The sequence below is a fragment of the Amblyraja radiata genome, chromosome 11 (genome assembly GCF_010909765.2).
Source record: "Amblyraja radiata isolate CabotCenter1 chromosome 11, sAmbRad1.1.pri, whole genome shotgun sequence".
NCBI lineage: Eukaryota > Metazoa > Chordata > Chondrichthyes > Rajiformes > Rajidae > Amblyraja > Amblyraja radiata.
In genome coordinates this window covers 59,958,245-59,979,302 of record NC_045966.1, presented here as the reverse complement: position 1 = coordinate 59,979,302, position 21,058 = coordinate 59,958,245, and the positions used below count along the sequence as shown (strand labels likewise).

The window sequence follows — 21,058 nt, the reverse complement described above, 5'->3', positions numbered from 1 at the left end:
CAGAGATGCTGCCTGTCCCGCTGAATTACTCCAGCAGTTTGTATCTGCAGTTCCTTCTTGCACGTTTTGTGTCTCTTCCTAACTCCATGCTTCCATTCCCCGGGGGAGGGTTAGTGGCTTCCGTTGCTAAGGAAGTAGGGGGGGGGGGGGGGGGGGGGGGCGCAGCGCGGGGGGGGCGCGGGCGCGGGCGGGCACGAGCGCGTGGGGGCGGTTGAGGGAGCGGGCACGAGCGAGGAGGCGGTTGAGGGAGCGAGCGCGAGCGCGGGCACGAGCACAGAGCCCCGGCTTCAGCTGCACCGTCTCTCCGCCGACGATGCCGGGTAAGGTACCAGCCCTGACCGGCACCTCCCCCCCCACCCCCCCGGGAACACCGTGGCCGCAGCAACGGCAATGGCGGCAGGCAGCTCGCCGTTTCAATGTGAACTGTTTTATTTCTCTCCATGTTGCTGGATTTGTAGGCAATGCAAAGGAAATACACCGGTGCTTCTCTCAGGTTCAGGGAACTATTGACGAGGATGTTTTATTTCTCTCTATGTTGTAGGATTTGGAGGCAATGCAAACGAAATGCAGTGTTGTTTCTCCCAGGTTAAGGGAACCAAAGATCCTATAGCTATAAGATCTTTGAAGGGAACTGTTGACGAGGACGTCTTATTTATTTCTATCTTGTAGGATTTGGAGGCAATGCAAACGAAATGCACTGGTGCTTATTCTCAGGTTAAGGGAACTATTGACGAGGATGTTTTATTTCTCTCTATCTTGTAGGATTTGGAGGCAGTGCAAACGAAATGCACTGGTGCTTATCTCAGGTTAAGGGAACTATTGACGAGGATGTGTCAGAAGGTAAGCTTATTTTAATTTCTTCGCAAAATGAAGGTAAAATGCAATATAATGACGATAACTTCATCCTTCTTCCAGCTCGTGTGAGTTAAAACAAGAGAGCGTTTGTGTGAGCTCGGCTGTTCCGTGCCATGAAGAGCTGTAACCTTTCAGCAGCGTTACATACAAAATATAAACCCGCCCCCCCCCATCAAGCCCTCTTTCAAATTGGGCCACAAAATAACGGAGGGCATGTTTGTTTTTGCATGTAAATGTTGCAATTGCAGCGCAGATGAGCGATTGTTGCTCCTACTCTAGCTAAATGGTTGTTCACAAACGTGATTGACTGCATTAAACAACATTTTTCAAAATAATAATAGTAAGTGAGCATGTGAGTTTGTCAACACTAGACTCCGTTGACAACGTCCTTTGAATCTGTGATAAGCTGCAAGAACAAATCAGGTGCTTGGTTCACACACTCACAGTTAATGCTGCTTGACTTCATCTGGTAATGCTGGCTCAGAGAACAGACGTGGTTTCAAATCATGAGATATTTATATTAAAGTCAAGAAAATGATTTTTGTCTGCAGTTGAGGACTTTAAACCAATAGAGTCCGGTGGGACTTCTGACTCCAGGATAATTGGTCTGATCAGCTATCTGATAGTTGAGTGCATGAATGATGCTATAATTTAAGCCTTCACTTTGTGGCCTGGGTAGCAGCAATATCTATCTGTTTCACAAGTGATGCCAATTGCATTTGTACATTTCCTGTGCCATTAATATAACCAGATTTCAGTATTGGGCACAGATGTAGTGACAGAATATAACAATCAATAATGGAAAAATGTTCATGGGTGTAGACAATACTTTTTTATGGTCCCCATTGTAAATGTTTTGGAGTTAAGAACAGTTAAGAGCAAAAAACGGATTAGGATCTCTGAGCAGACCTGTAAGGAAATATGCTGTGGCGGACTGGCAAGGGTGTCAGCTTGCCCGATGGCAAGTGGGCCCGATTAAGTGATGGCAAGTGGGCCCCTGTTAAATGATAGCATTGTAGATGTGGGTGGGCCCCCTTTGTCTCCTGGCAACCAATATTTTTAAACACAGTCCGCCACTGGAAATATGCTTTAGGATCTCTGAGCAGACCTGTAAGGAAATATGCTATCCTATGCTGCCTGACCCGCTGAGTTCCTCCAGCAGTTTGGACTCTCCAGCATTTGCGGTCCCTGGTGTCTCTGGTGAGGTAGAAATGGATCCAGTGGGTAGTTCTGTAGTTTTATGGTCACTGAATCAATGGTGCAACTCTCTGTCTGCAAATCTGGTGACGTGACCACTAGACATTCGCACTGAGGAAGGATGTGCAAAGGTTAAAAAAAAAGCAGGGTTCCAAAGTAATGTAGAGTTGTAAAGAGGTTGTGGATGTTGAGGCTGTGGACTGACTTGTAGAGGGATGCAATAATTTTGTATTCACTTGTTCACGAAGACAAGGAGATGAATCAGAATAATATGACACTTTAGGATGGGGCCGGAAGAGTATAGAATGAGGTGTGTTTTATGGGTTCAAGTTCAGACAGCTGGGTGAGAAAGGCACTGAGAAGGTTATTCTTCCACTGGCATGAATTAAGGCTGAAGAAAATAATGTTGAGGTAGAACTGCAATTCTAATTCAATCATTTTTAGAGGGCAAGTTGAGTACATCTTCTACACAGCACGGTGGTGCAGAGGTGGAGTTGCTTCCTTACAGCGCTCACAGCACCAGAGACCCGGGTTCGATCCTGACTAAGGGTGCAGTCTGTACGGAGTTTGTACGTTCTCCCCGTGACCGCATGGGTTTTTTCTGAGATCTTTGGTTTCCTACCACACTTCAAAGTCATACAGATTTGTAGGTTTATTGGCTTGGTATAAGTGTAAATTGTCCCTAGTTTGTAGAATTGTGTTAATGTGCGGGGATCGCTGGTCCGTGTGGACTCGGTGGGCTGAAGGGCCTGTTTCCGCACTGTATCTCTAAACTAAACTAAATTAAACATGCATACTCAAAATGTGTAATGATTACTGTAGGAGAGTCCGCATCCCTCCAAGAGTACATTTTGGGATCTGAGGTAGAAATCTTATCTGACGCAAGTGGTCCATAATAAGTAATGACACCAATTGCATCAGTATAATATTTAAATATTTTCTTTCACACGTTGCATAGATACACTAACACCAGCAGATTTAGTTTTGATTGCTATTATTAACAAAACATGAAGTCTCACTTTTTCGAAGGTTGCTGTTAAATCTAATACAAAAAAAGAAAATGCTGGAATAACTCAGCAGCTAAAGCAGCATTGTGGAATGAGGTTCAGTCAACATTTGGGTCTGTGATCCCTCGATAGAATTATTATATCTTTCTGGTTATCAAATGAATATTTGTGAAACAAAAGGTTGAGTCAAATTGACTTGCATTCTTAAATGTCTTGAAATTCTAGCCACATGGAAGGGAAAAAAATAGTTTGCATTTACCTACTGCTGTTCATAACCCGTGCGAGTGTTTCGTGATCAATTGACATGGGCAGCTGGACAAGACAGCCAGATTAGATTCTGCAACCTCACAGAAAGAATGATTTGTTTTAAATGGCCTTTTAAAGAAAAAATTGCTATAAGGGCCAGTACACTGGAAGCAATCACCTGCTGCTCCTTGGAATGTTTAGTGGGCTCCGTTCTATCTATCTCAGCCAGGCTGCAAAGCAGGCCTTGGTTCAATGGCAGTTCTTCTGACAGCGTGGCATTCCCTCTTCAGCACTGGAATGCTTGTTCGGATGTTTAACTTGAACCTCAGGATTAGAATTAAACAGTATGGAAATTAAATTGTTCTAAAAGAATCCAAATTGATAGCGCTTCACTGATGGATGTTACTGTGTTGCAGCCTTTGGTGTTGTTCTATTAGCAGTCGTTCCATTTTTCAGTGGAAATACAAATCATGCTGGCACCCATTTGCCTTTTCAACTCGGGGAAGAACATAGTTTTCTTAATTAGGGAATAATTCAAATCAAATAGGGGGTTGGCAAGAAAGGAGACCTAATTGTGGTTTTGGTTGGTTGTGTCATTGCAACAATGCTTGTGTCAATAAAGTCACCAATTTCTGGAGTACTCTCAGGATACAGAATAAAAACATTTTTTTAAATGCCAAGAACATTTGTTTAGAAATAGCAAATACCTATAGAAGAAATCTTATTTGTAAACAAAACTTTGCTCAGCACTGGAACAGATAGGTCATAAGTGATAGGAGCAGAATTAGGCCATTTGGCCCATCAAGTGTACTCCGCCATTTAATCATGGCTGATCTATCTCTCCCTCCTAACACCATTCTCTATAGATATAGGGAGAAGCGATCATAGAAGGCTGTTTCAAATATTTTATTAGAAGATTCATGTAAAATGTTTCTGCTCTCTGGTGCCATCATGGGGCCATCGTAAATTCCGATTGCACTATACATCTTACACCCCTCTGCTGTTTTGCACTCATTGTCATTATCATTACTGTATGTATACTGTTTACTTTGTGAGTTTTATGTGAAAATAAATTTCACTGCATCCAGATGTAAACTGATGTGAATGAACATATTTTGACTTATTTGACACAGAATTTTGAATATTGCCCTACGATTTAAAAAATCATGTGTAATATTTTTTGTTTTGTACTTTCCTACTTAATGAGGTGTCAGAGTTAATAATTTACCAGGCTTGTAATTGTGGATTCTTCCAGATAGCGGATTAATGAAAGTTGTTGAAACGATGGTCTGGCTTCACATGTTAGCTAACTTGATTGTATCATCTCTTGATTGGAGGACAGCAAACATCATCGTGAAATGACTTCGGAGACTGGTCTCAAGCCTGGTTTCCAGGGGCTGGCAAGAAACCTGACAAGGACATTTAATTTGAAGATATTTATTTCATTTTCTGTCCATTGTCACAATGATTAAGTTATCAGTGAGTATTTATCATCAATGAAACATTCACAAGATCAACTATGAGCCCCCACACACACTGTAACTTTAAAATTCTACTGCTAAAATAAAGCCAGCTGATATTCACCCGGTCTTTCTGTTTCAGATCAGTGACTTTTCATGAGCATGATATGAATGTTTCATTTAGGAATGTTATTGGAATTGTTGTTTCCTGTCTTCCAATGCATTGGCAATCAATTGATTTTAATCTATTCACTTGGTTATGTATTTATTTGCACAGTTGTAAAGGATATTTGAAAGCAGGTTTCACTGTGCATGATATATGGGATGGGGTGGGGGGGGGGGGGGGGGTTGCAATGGTGAACTGTGGGTGAACATTTTTTATCAGTCTTGCATGCTTGCGATATAACATGCACTTAAAATAATATGCCTGGAGCTTGTATATAAGATTACTGCCAAATACCATGGCAACATATTTGCTTTAATACCAATGTTTTTTGGTACTGATGATGTGTGGTGAATTTTAAATAAACTGAAGAATGAACAGAGTATTGAAAACTGAATCTCATAGTATTAATCCACCTTTATTATACATTTGCTAATATTACTAGGTGCACAGCATGGTGCACTAAAATGACTCATGCAGAGGCTATTAAAACATTGAGTGGGCTAAAATGTGTTCTGCAGCAGCTATGCTCACGGCAAAGTTATGAATATAAGAAAAATGATGGACATAATTAATGCCATCTGCGTCATCCAGCAGCCCCACATAATTATGATAGATTGTCCAACCCAAGAACTCCAAGGATAGGCATGGAACTAGTCTTTAAAACCCGTCCATTAGAGGTGAAAAATCAAAATTGTATCTAACTAGGATATCAAAAGTGATGTAGGATGTTACTGTATTCATGAAGTACCTATATGTTGTCAGAGGTGATGGATACCCTTGCCAAAAATGTATACAGTCTTGTCTGAAGATGATCAGAGTTCTCAATGGACAAAAAGGCAGATTAAAGATCTACCTAACCCTGATGCAGTGGTTTAATCCTGTTAAGCAGTGGTTACCTTGCCAGACTAATAATCCAGAGAGCTAAATCCAAATCTCACCAAGCCCTTTGGAAGCTAAATTCAGATTTGTCTTTTTTTTAATTGAGAGTTGTTATGATCGCAAGATATTTAGGCCATTCTAAAAATGTACTTGTTTCAATAATACTCTCAGGGGTAAAATCGGCTGTCTATTCCTAGTTTAGCCTGCGTCTGACTCCAGTCCCATGAATGTGGCTGACTCTTCAGTACCCTCTAAGATAGACAAGCAATCCACCCACCTACATGATAAATTGTACACTGAAATATTGAAAAAAATAGAACTGGACAAGCACCTGACATCAACCAAGGAACCTAACTTGGACACAACAAAGTTGTTTCAACTCCATTCAACCTGACATAAGGAATAGGAATCGAATTAGGCCATTTGCCCAATCAAGTCTACTCCGATATTCAATCATGGCTGATCTGTCTCTCCCACCTAACACCATTCTCCTGCCTTCTTCCATAACCTCTGACACCTGTACATTTGTACTCACATTTATGGGCACGAGTCCAAATTGGGAGAGCTATTCCACCACTTGCCTGACATGTTAGCCTGACATGTTAGGTGTTAGAGGTTCTAGGGAGAAGGCAGGAAACTGGGGAAACGCCTGTATATCGGCAAGACTAAGCACAGGCTCGGCGATCGTTTCGCTGAACACCTTTGCTCCATTGTCAGAGTGAGGCCCAGTGCAAATTGGAGGAACAGCACCTCACAGTTCGTTTGGGTAGCTTACACCCCAGCGGTATGAACATTGACTTCTCTAACTTCAAGTAACCCTTGTTTTCCCTCTCTCCATCCCACCCCCATTCCCAGTTCTCCCACCAGTCTTACTGTCTCTGACTACATTTTTATCTCTGTACCGCCCACTCCTCTGCCATCAGTCTGAAGAAAGGGTCTTGACCCGAAACATCACCCATTCCTTCTCTCCAGAGATGCTGCCTGTCCCGCTGAGTTACTCCAGCATTTTGTATCTGCCTCCAGTTACTTCATCAATGTTCTTCACTGATAATAGAAAAGAAGATGGCCACGTGGCTGCAGGGCAGATGCAAAGAGAGTTTAAAATTAAGAGAGAGACCTAGGATGTAGCAGCGCAAATATCACAAAAACATGAGATTAATCACTTTGGGAGAGAGATGGTTTCTCTTTAACTGGCGAGAGATTGAAACATGTTGGCTTTCAGAGGGACCAACAGTTGTACACATTCCTCGTGCATGAACCATTGAAAATGAACAGCAAACAATTAAGAAGGCAAAGGATACAGTAACTCTGGCTGGGTTAATTGGAAGCAGGGGCCAAGATTGCAAACCACAAAATTAGCTATTCAGGACTCGGATCAGAAGGAATTTCTTCATGTAGGGATAGTGGATCATGGCAATTTTCCCCCCAATAAATCTATGGAGTCTAGTCAAGAGTGTTCAAGGCTCAGATTAACCATTTTTTACGAGGTTGAAGGGTGTCCTTTAATAGAGGTTTATAAAATAATAAGGGGTACAGTAATAATAAGGCGATGGTCACAGTTTTTTGTTCGAGGTGGAGGCATCTAAAAATAGATAACAGGTTTAAGGTGAGAATGAAGACTTAAGGGAACCTAAGGGGCAAGTTTTTCTGCACACATATAGGTGGGTATATGGAACGAGTTGCCAGTGGTACAATTATGATGTTTAAAATACATTTAGATAGGTACATGATAGGAAAGATTTAGATGGATATGAGTCAAATGCAGGCAAATGTCAGGTGGGTATCTTGGTCGGCAGAGACAAAATGGGTAAAGTCAAGTCAAGTTTATTTGTCACATACACATACGAGATGTGCAGTGAAATGAAAGTGGCAATGCTCGCGGACTTTTGTGCAAAAGACAAACAACCAAACAAACTATAAACACAATCATAACACACATATTCTTTTACATAATAAATAATGGAAGGAAAAACGTTCAGTAGAGTTAGTCCCTGGTGAGATAGGCGTTTACAGTCCGAATGGCCTCTGGGAAGAAACTCCTTCTCAACCTCTCCGTTCTCACCGTATGGCAATGGAGGCGTTTGCCTGACCTTAGCAGCTGGAACAGCCCGTTGCAGGGGTGGAAGGGGTCTCTCATGATATTGTTGGCTCTGGAGTTGCACCTCCTGATGTATAGTTCCTGCAGGGGGGCAAGTGAAGTTCCCATAGTGCGTTCGGCCGAACGCACTATCTGCAGAGCCTTCTTGTCCTTGGCAGAGCAATTCCCAAACCAGATGGTAATGTTCCCGGACAAGATGCTTTCCACCACCGCTGCGTAGAAGCACTGGAGGATCCTCGGAGACACTCTGAATTTACTCAATTGCCTGAGGTGGTAAAGGCGCTGCCTTGCCTTACTCACGAGTGCTGAGGCGTGTGATGCCCATGTCATATCCTCGGAGATGTGGACTCCCAGATATTTAAAACAGTTCACCCTATCCACAGGATCCCCATTTATCCTCAATGGAGTGTACGTCCTCAGATGATGCGCCCTCCTAAAGTCCATGATCAGCTCCTTCGTTTTCTTGATGTTCAAGAGGAGGCTGTTATCCTGGCACCAGAGTGCTAGACCAGCCACCTCCTCCCGGTAGGCCTTCTCGTCGTTGTCTGAGATCAGGCCCACCACCACAGTGTCATCAGCAAACTTAATTAATGAGTTGGAGCTGAACCTAGCCACACAGTCATGTGTGTACAGGGAGTACAATAGGGGGCTGAGGACGCAACCCTGGGGCGATCCTGTGCTCAGGGTGAGGGACTTCGATGTATTCCCTCCCATCTTGACTACCTGGGGCCTGGCGTTGAGAAAGTCCAGGACCCAGGCACACAGGGAGGTGTTGAGCCCCAATTCCATTAGCTTCCCGGCCAGTCTGGTGGGGACTATCGTGTTGAAGGCTGAACTGTAGTCTATGAACAGCATCCTCACGTAGCCCCCCTTCTGGCTGTCCAGAGGGGCCAGTTTCTGTGCTGCATTCGGTGATTATGAGGTTAGAGGAGGAAAAGTGTCACCAAGTAAAAGATCAGCCATCACTGACTTGTCCAGACTGAGTCAACATTCAGATTCATGCTGATAAGTGGCAATCAGTATTTGTGCCATTAAAATGCCACAACATGGCCATAAGGCAGAATCTAAACACATGACTTTCAATGGTATTACAATTGCCCAGTCTCCACTGCCAACAGCCTGAAGCTCATGATCGACCAGAAATTATGTAGCTGGAGAGCTACATAAATATTATAGCTACAGGAGCAGGTCAGAGGGTGGGTATTTGTGACCAATAGACTCCCTCCCAACACCTTGAAACGTTTCCATTATCTACAAAGCCCAGGTCAGGAGAGTAATGGTGCTCTCTACTTGCCTAGATGAATGCAGCTCCAACAACATGAAGATGCTACACACCATATTGGATGGAGCGGCCTACTTGATTGGTTTACCATTCACCAGTGTACAAATGCACTCTTGTTACTTACCTTAACCATTCCCTAACAGCACATCCAACACTTGGGTGATTACCAAAGCCAGGATATCAGATGCACACGGACCATTGAAAGTTCCCCTCCAAGTCCAGATTTTGGAAATCTGTAGCTGGCGCTTCACTGGCCCATCACTGAATCTAATCATGGAAGTCCCTCTCCAAAAACACTATTTGAAGCACCTTTTCCAAGCAGATTGCAATGGTGCAAGAGACCACTTGGCCTTGCAAGGGCAATTAGGGGTGGACAATAATTGTTGGACTAGCTAGTGACACCTAATCCTGAAAAATGAATAAAGGTTGGATTGCTTTATAATTATGTCCTTGCGTAATCAAAAAAATGGAGCAATTAATGTGTCAGATGTATGAATATATGCAAGCCTGCATCAATGAGACACATACTAACTTAGGCCACTCACCTCTGTGTTCACCGACTCACTGCTAGTGGAGAACTGAGCAAGACCTATGAGAGGGATGATGATAATTGGGCACAATAAAGAGATCTGCTGAGGAAAGGAGTTATTTTTACTCACCTCTTCTATGTTTAAAGCCAATGAGTCCTGCAGAGGAAACAGGCTCTTTGGCCCAACATGTCCCATCAACACCAGTCCCACCTGCCTGCATTTGGCCCATATCCTTCGAAACCTATCCTTTCACTGTAGCTGTCCAAATGTTTTTTTAACATTGTGATAGTACCTACTGCAACTACCTCCACTGACAGCAACAGTTCCATATACATACCACCCTTTGTGTAAAAAAGGTTGCCCCTCAGATTCCTGTTAAATCCTCAACCCCTCCCCTCACCTTAAAATTATGCCCTCTGGTTCTTGATTTTCATACTCTCGGAATAGAGTCCTAGCTTGGTCAACGTCTCCCTAGAGCTCAGGCCTTCGAGTCCTGGCAACATCCTTATAAATTTTCTCTGCACCCTTTCCAGCTTAACAATTTTTTTCTTAGAGTAACCAAAACTGAACAGAATAAATGTGGCCATTTGTACAGTATTGTACAACTGTAACATGGCCTCTCAACATCTATACTCTGACTGAAGAAGACCAATGTGCTGAAAGCCATCTTGACCACTCTATCTTCCTGTAACGCCACTATCAAGGAACTATGTACCTGCACGCCTAGATCCCTCTGCTCCACAACACTACCCAGAGCCCTGCCATTCACTGCATGCATTGCCGCTACATGGCTCTCTCCACCCAACTCTGCAGCGAGACCCTCATGATGTCCAGTCGGCTTCACCTCACCTTTAACAGGTATATTTGTGATAGATTGTGGAAGGGCCCACAAGGTTGAACATGCCATTTAATTTGGTGTGAAGTAAGGTTGTGGGAGATGGCAGAGGGGACTAATATCATGTGGAATGTGTAGTATTACTGAAGGATGAAAGCTAAGCATTGAACTTGTCTGAAGGATTCTATGTCCAAGGGTGCAAGCATTGTATAGTTAAGAGTTGGCATGTAGTGAATGATAAATTGCACAGGATAATGTGGCATGAGTTCTCCATTTATCCAGGTGATCCTATGGTGCTGTCACTAATGATAGAGGTCATCCTTTAGCTTCAGGTGAACTTATATTGATGCATTAACATTTTGCTTCCTTTCAGCTTTTCTCATCCCTCATTTTTTGCACCATTCCTGAATTTATTTCTGCATTTGGTCACTTCACTCATATTTATTGCAATTTAAATCATTATACTAACGTGTTGACGTTCATGAAATGGTGGAGCAATTGCCTTTTAAGTCACAATGACTCGTGGAAAGTTCACCCCTGTGATGTTATTTTGCACTTTCCAACATTGAGGAGTTGTAATTGAACCAACGTCCAGAACCTCGAAATACCAGTGACAAACAAAAAAAATCAGCCATAACAAACAAAATCACTCAACACGGTTTCATGAACATCAACAATGCTATATTTTTTTCAGATAGTTTGCAATTGTTTTGTCTGCATTATATTTAAGCTGACCGAAAGCAGAAAAGAAAAAAAGAAAGTGGCACTGTGGTACTATTAATTGATCTCTGGAGTGAGTTCTAGCAACCCAGATTTGATCCCGATCTTGGGTGCTGCCTGTGTGGAGTTTGCATGTTCTCCCCGTGACCATGTGTGTTTCCTCCTCATGTCCTGATTTCTGCCAACAAGCCAAAGATATTCAGGCTGGTAGATCAATTGACAAATGTAAGTAGCTTCCCACAAATCAAGAGGCAGCTCAAATGTCAGCGAAGCATCACTCCCTGACAAGCTAAATGCGTTTTACGCACGCTTTGATAGGGAGAATGTGCCTTCCCAAGCCCCCATTCGCCGTGACGGTATTTCAGTCACAGTCACAGAGTCCGACGTCAGAAGCTCCTTCAGGGGGGTGAACCCTCGGAAAACGCCTGGACCTGATGGCATACCCGGTCGTGTTTTAAAAACCTGTGCGGACCAACAGGCTGGGGTTTTTACGGACATTTTCAACCTCTCACTTCTGAGGGTCTTAGGTTCTCACCTGCTTTAAAAGGGCATCAATAATACCGGTGCCCAAGAAGAACAAGGTGACGTGCCTCAATGACTATCGACCAGTGGCACTAACGTCTGTGGTGATGAAGTGCTTTCAGAGGTTGATTATGGCGCATATCAACTCCTACCTCGACAAGAACCTTGACCCACTGCAGTTCGCTTACCACCATAACAGATCAACGGTGGATGCGATCTCACTGGCTCTCCACTCAGTTCTGGACCACTCGGACAACAAAAACTCATATGCCAGGCTGTTATTCATTGACTACAGCTCGGCATTTAATACAATCATCCCCTCCAAGAGCACCTCAAGGCTGCGTGCTCAGCCCTCTGCTTTACTCACTCTAAACTCATGACTGCGTAGCCGGACATAGTGCGAACTCCATCATCTAATTCGCCGACGACGCCACTGTTGTGGGACGAATCACTGATGGGGACGAGTCAAAGAATAGAAGTGAGATCGACCGATTGACCAAATAGTGCCAGCACAATAACCTGGCTCTCAACACCAGCAAAACCAAAGAAGGGTAGGATAGGGACCCACAATCCCGTTTATATCAACAGGACGATGGTGGAAAGGGTCAAGAACTTCAAATTATACTATAGGCAACGTTTTGGGCCGAAACCCTTCTTCTGACTTTGCCTATTTCCTTTGCACCATAGATGCTGCCACACCCGCTGAGTTTCTCCAGCACTTTTGTCTACCCACAGTTCAGGGTCTGTTTGTTGGCGAGTTTAATAGCCTGACGGCTGTGGGGAAGTAGCTGTTCCTGAACCTGGATGTAACAGATCTCAGGCTCCTGTAACTTCTGCCCGATGGTAGCGGCGAGATGAGTGCGTGGCCAGGATGGTGTGGGTCCTTGATGATGTTGGCAGCCTTTTTGAGGCAGCGACTGCGATAGATCCCTTCGATGGCGGGGAGGTCAGAGCCAATGATGGACTGGGCAGTGGTCACAACTTTCTGCATCCTTTTCTGCTCCTGGACGCTCAAGATACCGAACCAAGCCATGATGCAACCAGTCAGCATGCTCTCTACTGTGCACCTGTAGCAGTTCGAGAGAGTCCTCTTTGACATACCGACTCTCCATAGTCTTCTCAGGAAGTAGAGGCGCTGATGTGCTTTCTTTATGATTGCATCAGTGTGCTGGGACCAGGGACGATCGTCGGAAATGTGCACGCTCAGGAATTTGAAGTTCTTGACCCTTTCCACCATCGTCCTGTTGATATAAACGGGATTGTGGGTCCCTATCCTATCCTTTCCAAAGTCCACAATCCTGGAGTCGGTGTTCGTCACGGTGGGCACGGTGAGTTTCGATGAGCTGGTGGAGAAGATCTCCTCTGAGAAGACCATGAGGGTGAGTCACCGCAACGGCGAAACGGAGGAGACGGACCCGGGGGGATGGGTAGACGGAGCCGCCATTGCTGCAGAGGGTGGGCAGGGGAGAGGGGTGAGTGATGAGGGAGAGAGAGACGGGACCAGATCCCCCACTGGGCCTCCACTAGGAATCTGCGTACACGAGGGTTTTTAAGATTTCTAAACCTTGATAACTTTTATAATATTCCACCGATCGGAATGCAACTTGTCACACTCGCAGCACAGGAGAACGGTGAGTAACCTGGCGAAAAATCGGAGCGTTATCGGGTTCCGTTTTTACACAAATAGAAAAAACGCGTAAACCGGAAGAGCACAATATCAGAGTTTTAGTTACGTATAGATTTGGACAATTTCATGAATAAGAAAGGTTTAGATTGATATGGGCAAAATACAGGCTTTGGTGACTAGCTCAGGAGGCAGCTTAGTCCGCATGGACGAGTAAGGCCGAAGGGCCTGTTCCATTGCTCCAAAGCTCTGTCTAAAATGGACAGAATAGAAGGCGGGTCTTTGGCTCACCATGCCCATACCAACCATCATGCCTATCCATATCAATAACAGCTGGTCCCAATTTACTAGCTCCTTCCTAATAATGTTGCAATCTGCTTTACCCCAATTTAGTACTTACTCCAATGGTCCAGGCTCATACTTATTAAGAATCAAAACAATTGTGCAAAAACCAAAACCTGAAATCCGTAGTGCAATCACGACAATTCGTTGTTCGGAGTTTAGTTGGAGTTCATGGCATTCATTAGTCTGGAAGGAAGGAAGCTGTTCTTGAACTTGGATGTTACATCTTTTAAGCTCCTATATCTTTATCCCAATAGCAGGAATAAAATGAGGGTGTGGTCAGGCTGGTGTGGGTCCTTAATGATGCACCTCCTGTAGATTCCTTTGGTGATGGGGAGATCAGAACCCATGATTGGATTGGGCTGTGTTCACCATGTTTTGTAATCTTCACTTCTGGACGTTCGAGTTGCTGAACCAGGCCATGATGCAACCAGTCTCCTACCCTACCATACACCTGCAGAAATTCAAGAGCATAGAAACATAGAAAAATAGGTGCAGGAGTAGGCCATTCGGCCCTTTGAGTCAGCACCGCCATTCAATATGATCATGGCTGATCATCTAAAATCAGTACCCCGTTCCTGATTTTTCCCTATATCCCTTGATTCCTTTAGCCCAAAGAGCTAAATCGAACTCTGTCTTGATTTAGCTGCATTCTGTGGCTGAGAATTCCACAGATTCACAACTCTCTGGGTGAAGAAGTTTCTCCTCATAGTCATAGAGTAATACAGTGTGGAAACAGGCCCTTCGGCCCAATTCGCCTAAAACGGCCAACGATGTCCCAGCTACACAAGTCCCACTTCCCTACGCTTGGTCCATATACCTCCAAAACTGTCCAATCCATGTACCTGTCTAACTGTTTCTTAAACAATGGGATAGTCTCAGTCTCAACTACCTCCTCTGGCAGCTTGTTCCATACACCCACCACCCTTTGTGTGAAAAGGTGACCCCTCGGATTCCTATTACATCTTTTCCCCTTCATCTTGAACCTATGTCCACTGGTCCTGGATTTCCTTACTCTGGGCAAAAAACATGATCTATTCCTCTCATGATTTTGTATACCTCTATAAGCGCTCCATGGAATAGAGACCCAGCCTACTCAACCTCTCCCTATAGCTCACACCCTCTAGTTCTGGCAACATTCTTGTAAATCTTTTCTGAACCCTTTCAAGCGTGACAATATCTTTCCTATAACATGGTGCCCAGAACTGAACACAATATTCTAAATGCGGTCTCACCAACGTCATATACAACTGTAACACGCTCCCAACTTCTATACTCAATACTCTGACTGATGAAGGCCAAAGTACCAAAAGCCTTTTTGACTAGCTTAAATGGCCTATCCCCTATTCTTAAACTGTGACCCCTGGTTCTGGACTTCCCCAACATCGGGAACATTTTTCCTGCATCTAGCCTGTCCAATCCTTTAAGAATTGTATATGTTTCTATAAGATCCATTCTCATCCTTCAAAATTCCAGTGAATACAAGCCCAGTCGACCCATTCTTCCATCATATGTCAGTCCTGCTATCCCTGGAATTAACCTGGTGAACCTACGCTGCACTCCCTCAATAGCAATAATGTCCTTCCTCAAATTAGGAGACCAAAACACAATACTCCAGGTGCAGTCTTGCCAGGGCCCTGTTCAACTGCAGTTGAACCTCCATGCTCCTAAACTCAAATCCTCTAGCAATGAAGGCCAACGTGCCATTAGCTTTCTTCACTGCCTGCTGTACCTGCATGCTTACTTTTAGTGACTGATGTACAAACACACCCAGGTCTTGTTGCACCTCGCCTTTTCCTAATCTGACACCATTCAGATAATAATCTGCCTTCCTGTTCTTGCCAACAAAGTGAATAACCTCACATTTATCCACATTATACTGCATCTGCCATGCATCTGCCCACTCACCCAACCTATCCAAGTCATCCTGCAGCCTCATAACATCCTCATTGCAGCTCTCACTGTCACCCAGCTTTGTGTCATCCGCAAACTTGGAGATGTCACATTTAATTCCATTGTCTAAATCGTTAATCTATATTACTAAATCTCTGATCTTGACCGCTTTTGGCCCACTGTGCTGCGATTTCCGACAGAACGGCGCCACCTACGGCCGGCATTTTTGGCCACCTCGCTCAGACCCCCCCTCCGCCTTACGGGTGCAGAGGATTTTTCCCATCGATGCCAAATCAGAGAGATATTAATGTTTTTTTTTAATTCACCATTCTCTCTGCTGCCCCTGCTGGAGGAAGGGGGAGGGACTATAAAACCAGGAAGTGGTGTGCCTCATTCACTCTCTGCAAGATGGATGAAGCCAAGGGTCAAGTCTCTCTGAGATCTGAATAACACTAAACAAATGTCTACACAACTGTGAGTACCCTTAATGTGGTTTGAAAATGAAAATATGGTTTGTTTGAAGTAAAAAGGCACTGCCTGCAAATGGTTGTTTGGGTGCTTTGGCTTGAAGTTGAAAGACACTACTTACTGCAAATGGTGGCTTGGGTGCTTTGACCTGGTTGAAAGGCACTACTTACTGCAAATGGTGGCTTGGGTGCTTTGGCTTGAAGTTGAAAGGCACTACTTACTGCAAATGGTGGCTTGGGACCTTTGGCTTGAAGTTGAAAGGCACTACTTACTGTAAATGGTGGCTTGGGTGTTTTGGCTAGAAGTTGAAAGGCACTACTTACTGCAAATGATGGCTTGGGTGATTTGGTTTGAAGTTGAAAGGCGCTTCTTACTGCAAATGGTGGCTTGGGTGCTTTGGCTTGAAGTTGAAAGGCACTACTTACTGCAAATGGTGGCATGAAGTTGAAAGGCACTACTTACAGCAAATGGTGGCTTGGGTGCTTTGGCTTGAAGTTGAAAGGCACTACTTACTGCAAATGGTGGCTTGGGTGCTTTGCTTGAAGTTGAAAGGCACTACTTACTGCAAATGGTGGCGGGTGATTTGGATTGAAGTTGAAAGGCACTTCTTACTGCAAATCGTGGCTTGGGTGCTTTGGCTTGAAGTTGAAAGGCACTACTTACTGCAAATGGTGGCATGAAGTTGAAAGGCACTAATTACTGCAAATGGTGACTTGGGTTCTTTGGCTTGAAGTTGAAAGGCACTACTTACTGCAAATGGTGGTTTGGGTGCTTTGGCTTGAAGTTGAAAGGCACTACTTACTGCAAATGATGGCTTGGGTGCTTTGGCTTGAAGTTGAAAGGCACTACTTACTGCAAATTGTGGCATGAGTGCTTTGGCTTGAAGTTGAAAGTCACTACTTACTGCAAATGGTGGCTTGGGTGCTTTGGCTTGAAGTTGAAAGGCACTACTTATTGCAAATGGTGGCTTGGGTGCTTTGGCTTGAAGTTGAAAGGCACTACTTACTGCAAATGGTGGCTTGGGTGCTTTGGCTTGAAGTTGAAAGGCACTACTTACTGCAAATGGTGGCTTGGGTGCTTTGGCTTGAAGTTGAAAGCCACTACTTACTGCAAATGGTGGCTTGGGTGCTTGGGCTTGAAGTTGAAAGGCACTACTTACTGCAAATGGTGGCGGGTGATTTGGATTGAAGTTGAAAGGCACTTCTTACTGCAAATCGTGGCTTGGGTGCTTTGGCTTGAAGTTGAAAGGCACTACTTACTGCAAATGGTGGCATGAAGTTGAAAGGCACTACTTACTGAAAATGGTGACTTGGGTTCTTTGGCTTGAAGTTGAAAGGCACTACTTACTGCAAATGGCGGCTTGGGTGCTTTGGCTTGAAGTTATAAGGCACTACTGCAAATGCACTTCCAGTTTGCACTGTATATTGATTTTAGATAAAACGCTACCAGTTACGACTGTGATTTTTGGCCATCTTACTCAGTCCCCCCTCCGCTGAGCAGGTGCAGAGAATTCTTCCCATCAATGAAAAATAAAAGTGTTATTAGTGTTTAAAAAATGTTGAGAATCTCTCTCCTGTCAATCACGCCCTGAAAGCCACACCTTTTCCGGTGTGAGGGGGAGGGGTTATAAAACCCGGAAATGTGGGTGTGGCTCAGTCTCTGCATGATGGGGGAGGGAGAGGTCATGACTCTGTCTGAGCTGTGAATCAACTGAACACACTGAATGTCTACTGAAGTGTGAGTTTGGTGTTTTGTGTGGTTTTATGGTGGTTTCACCCTGCATGAAATGGTATGAAGCTGCATTTGAATTTGGTGGCCTTGCACCCTGCTTGAAAAGGAATAAAACTGCACTTGAATTTGGTGGCCTTGCACCCTGCTTGAAGTGGAATGAAACTGCACTTGAATTTGGCGGCATTGCATCCTGCTTGAAGTGGTATGAAACTGCACTGAATTTGGTGGCCTTGCACCCTGCTGAAAGTGGTATGAAACTGCACTTGAATTTGGTGGCCTTGCACCCTGCTTGAAGTGGTATGAAACTGCACTTGAATTTGGTGGCCTTGCACCCTGCTTGAAGTGGTAGGAAACTGCACTTGAATTTGGTGGCCTTGCACCCTGCTCATAGTGGTAAGAAACTGCACTTGAATTTGGTGGCCTTGCACCCTGCTCATAGTGTTAGGAACATGGATTTGAATTTGGTGGCCTTGCACCCTGCTTGAAATGGAATTTCAAGTAATAGTCATGAGTCAACTGCCAGCCCACCAGCCGTGAGTGAGCTGCCAGCAGATTAGGCTTGAGGGACTGAGCTGCCACCCCAAGAACCCGTACCAGCACTCCAGAAAGCCCCCCCACTGGCCACCAATATTGGAATTGGTGGAGAGGTGGAATATTGCATCGGGGGATCAGCCCTCCCGTGTGAACATGGGACCCAATGGGTCCCACTTAGCCTAGTATATATTATAAATAGTCTAAGTGGGACCCATTGGGTCCCAGCATCACACAGGAGGGCTGGTCACCAACGCAATATTCCACCTCTCCACCAATTCCAATAGTGCTTGCCAGTGGGGGTGGGGGCTGTCTGATGCGCTAGTATGGGTGTTGCGGGCTGAAGGTACTGGTTTCTAGAGGGCTAGTATAGACACTGTGGGCCGTATGGATGCTTGGGCAGGCATCCAACTGTTGCAAAGATTTTAAAAGCCAAGCCAAGGCAAATAATTGGGCTGCAGCCACCCGACAACCAAAATTCATTTTGTGAACACAAACTTGTTAAAAAAGGCGAGGCAAACAATTGGGCTGCAGACACCCGACAACCAAAATTCATTTTGTGAACACAAACTTGTTAAAATAGGCGAGGCAAACAATTGGGCTGCAGACACCCGCAACCAAAATTCATTTTGTGAACACAAACTTGTTAAAAAAGGCGAGGCAAACAATTGGGCTGCAGACACCCGACAACCAAAATTCATTTTGTGAACACAAACTTGTTAAAAAATAGGCGAGGCAAACAATTGGGCTGCAGACACTCGACAACCAAAATTCATTTTGTGAACACAAACTCGTTAAAAAAGGCGAGGCAAACAATTGGGCTGCAGACATCCGACAACCAAAATTCATTTTGTGAACACAAACTTGTTAAAAAGGGCTGCAGCCACTTTACAGCCGCATCGAGGGGACTCGCCGTGGAGTGAACGTGCGTTCAGTGTTATTCGCAGCTCAGAGAGCCGTGACCCTCTCACTTCCTGGTCTGGCAGTGACTGAGTGAGGCACGACACTGCCTGGTTTTATAGTCCCTCCCCCTGCCGCCAGGGGGGGCAGCAGAGAGAATGGGGAATTTTGTAAAAACATTAATATCTCTCTCATTTTTCATCAACGGAAAAAATCCTCCGCACTCATATGGCGGAGGGGGGCTCTGAGCGAGGTGGCCAAAAATGACGGCCGTAGGTGGTGGCGTTCTCTCGGAAATCGCAGCACAGTCGGCCAAAAGCGGTCAATATCAGAGATTTAGTAATAGAGATAACTGGGGTCCCAACACTGAGCCTTACAGCACCCCACTAGTCACTGCTTGCCATTCTGAAAATGACCCGTTTATTCCTACTCTTTGCTTCCTGTCTGCCAACCAGTTCTCGATCCATGTCAATATCCTACTCCCAATACCATGTGCAATAATTTTGCACACTAATCTCTTGTGTGGGACCTTGACGAAGGCATTTTGAAAGTGCAGATACACCACATCCACTAGCTCTCCCTTATCCATTGTACTTGTTACATCCTCAAAAAAATCCAGAAGGTTAGTCAAGCATGATTTCCCCTTCATTAATCCATGCTGACTTTGATCGATCCTGTCACTGTTTTCCAAATGTGCTGCTATAACATCTTTGACAATTGACAAACATCTTCCCCACTCTCGATGTCAGGTTAACTGGACTATAATTCCCAGTTTTCTCTCTCCCTCCTTTTTTTAAAAGTGGGGTTACATTGGCTACCCTCCGGTCCACAGGAACTGATCCAGAGTCGAGAGAACTTTGGAAAATGATCACCAATGCATCCACGATTTCTGGGGCCACCTCCTTGAGTACTCTGGGATTCCGACCATCAGGCCCTGGGGATTTGTCTGCCTTCAGTCCTAACAGTTTGCCTAACACCATTTCTTGACTAATGTGGATTCCCTTCAGTTCCCCCCTCCCACTAGATCCTCAGTCCCCTGGTATTTCTAGAGATTGTTTGTCTCTTCCTTCGTGAAGACAGAACCAAAGTACTCGTTTAACTGTTCTGAAATTTCTTTTTTTACTTTTATAAATTCACCTGTCTCTGTAAGGGACATACATTTGGCTTCACTAATCTTTTCCTTGTTACATATCTAAAGAAGCTTTTTGAGAGTTTTTATATTCCCCGCAAGCTTTCTTTCATGCTTATAAGTCCACCTCTTAGTGAACCCCTTTGTCATCCTCTGTTCAGTTCTAAATTTCTCCCAGTTCTCCGGTTTGCTGCTTCCTCTGGTCAATTTATATGCCTCTTCCTTGGATTTAACACAATGCTTGATTTCCCCCATTAGCCACAGTTCAGCCGTCTTCCCCGTTTTATTTTTTTGCCAGTCAGTGATGAACAATTTTTGGAGTTCATTCATGCGGACTTTAAATCTATGCCATTGCATCTCCACCGTCAACCCTTTAAGTGTAATTTGCCAGTCTAATCGTGCCAATTCCCATCTCATACCGTCAAAGTCTCCTTTTTTTAAGTTCAGGACCCTAGTCTCTGAATTAACCGTGTCACTAGTCGGCTCTTGTACATATTGGTTTAAAAAACCATCCTGTATACATTCCAGGAAATCCTCCTCCTCAGCGCTACTACCAATTTGGTTGGCTCAATCTATATGTAGATTAAAGTCAGCCATGATAACTGCTGTACCTTAGCTACACGCATCCCTAATTTCCTGCTTG

General features: G+C 44.4%; 1 protein-coding gene across 2 annotated transcripts in view; it reads left to right on the top strand.

Moving 5' to 3' along the window:
• The first annotated feature begins 221 nt into the window (after positions 1 to 221).
• The window catches only part of ppp2r2b (protein phosphatase 2 regulatory subunit Bbeta), a 582,981-nt gene continuing 562,144 nt past the window's right edge, over positions 222 to 21,058 (top strand). Inside the window, exons 1-2 of one of the 2 annotated variants that reach the window (XM_033029990.1) lie at positions 222 to 320; positions 763 to 840. In XM_033029990.1, coding sequence (XP_032885881.1) covers positions 314 to 320; positions 763 to 840 — 85 coding nt within the window. In that variant the 5' untranslated portion in view covers positions 222 to 313. Of the gene's footprint in view, positions 321 to 762; positions 841 to 21,058 lie in introns of those variants that run through there. The other variant, XM_033029993.1, reaches the window with a different exon arrangement.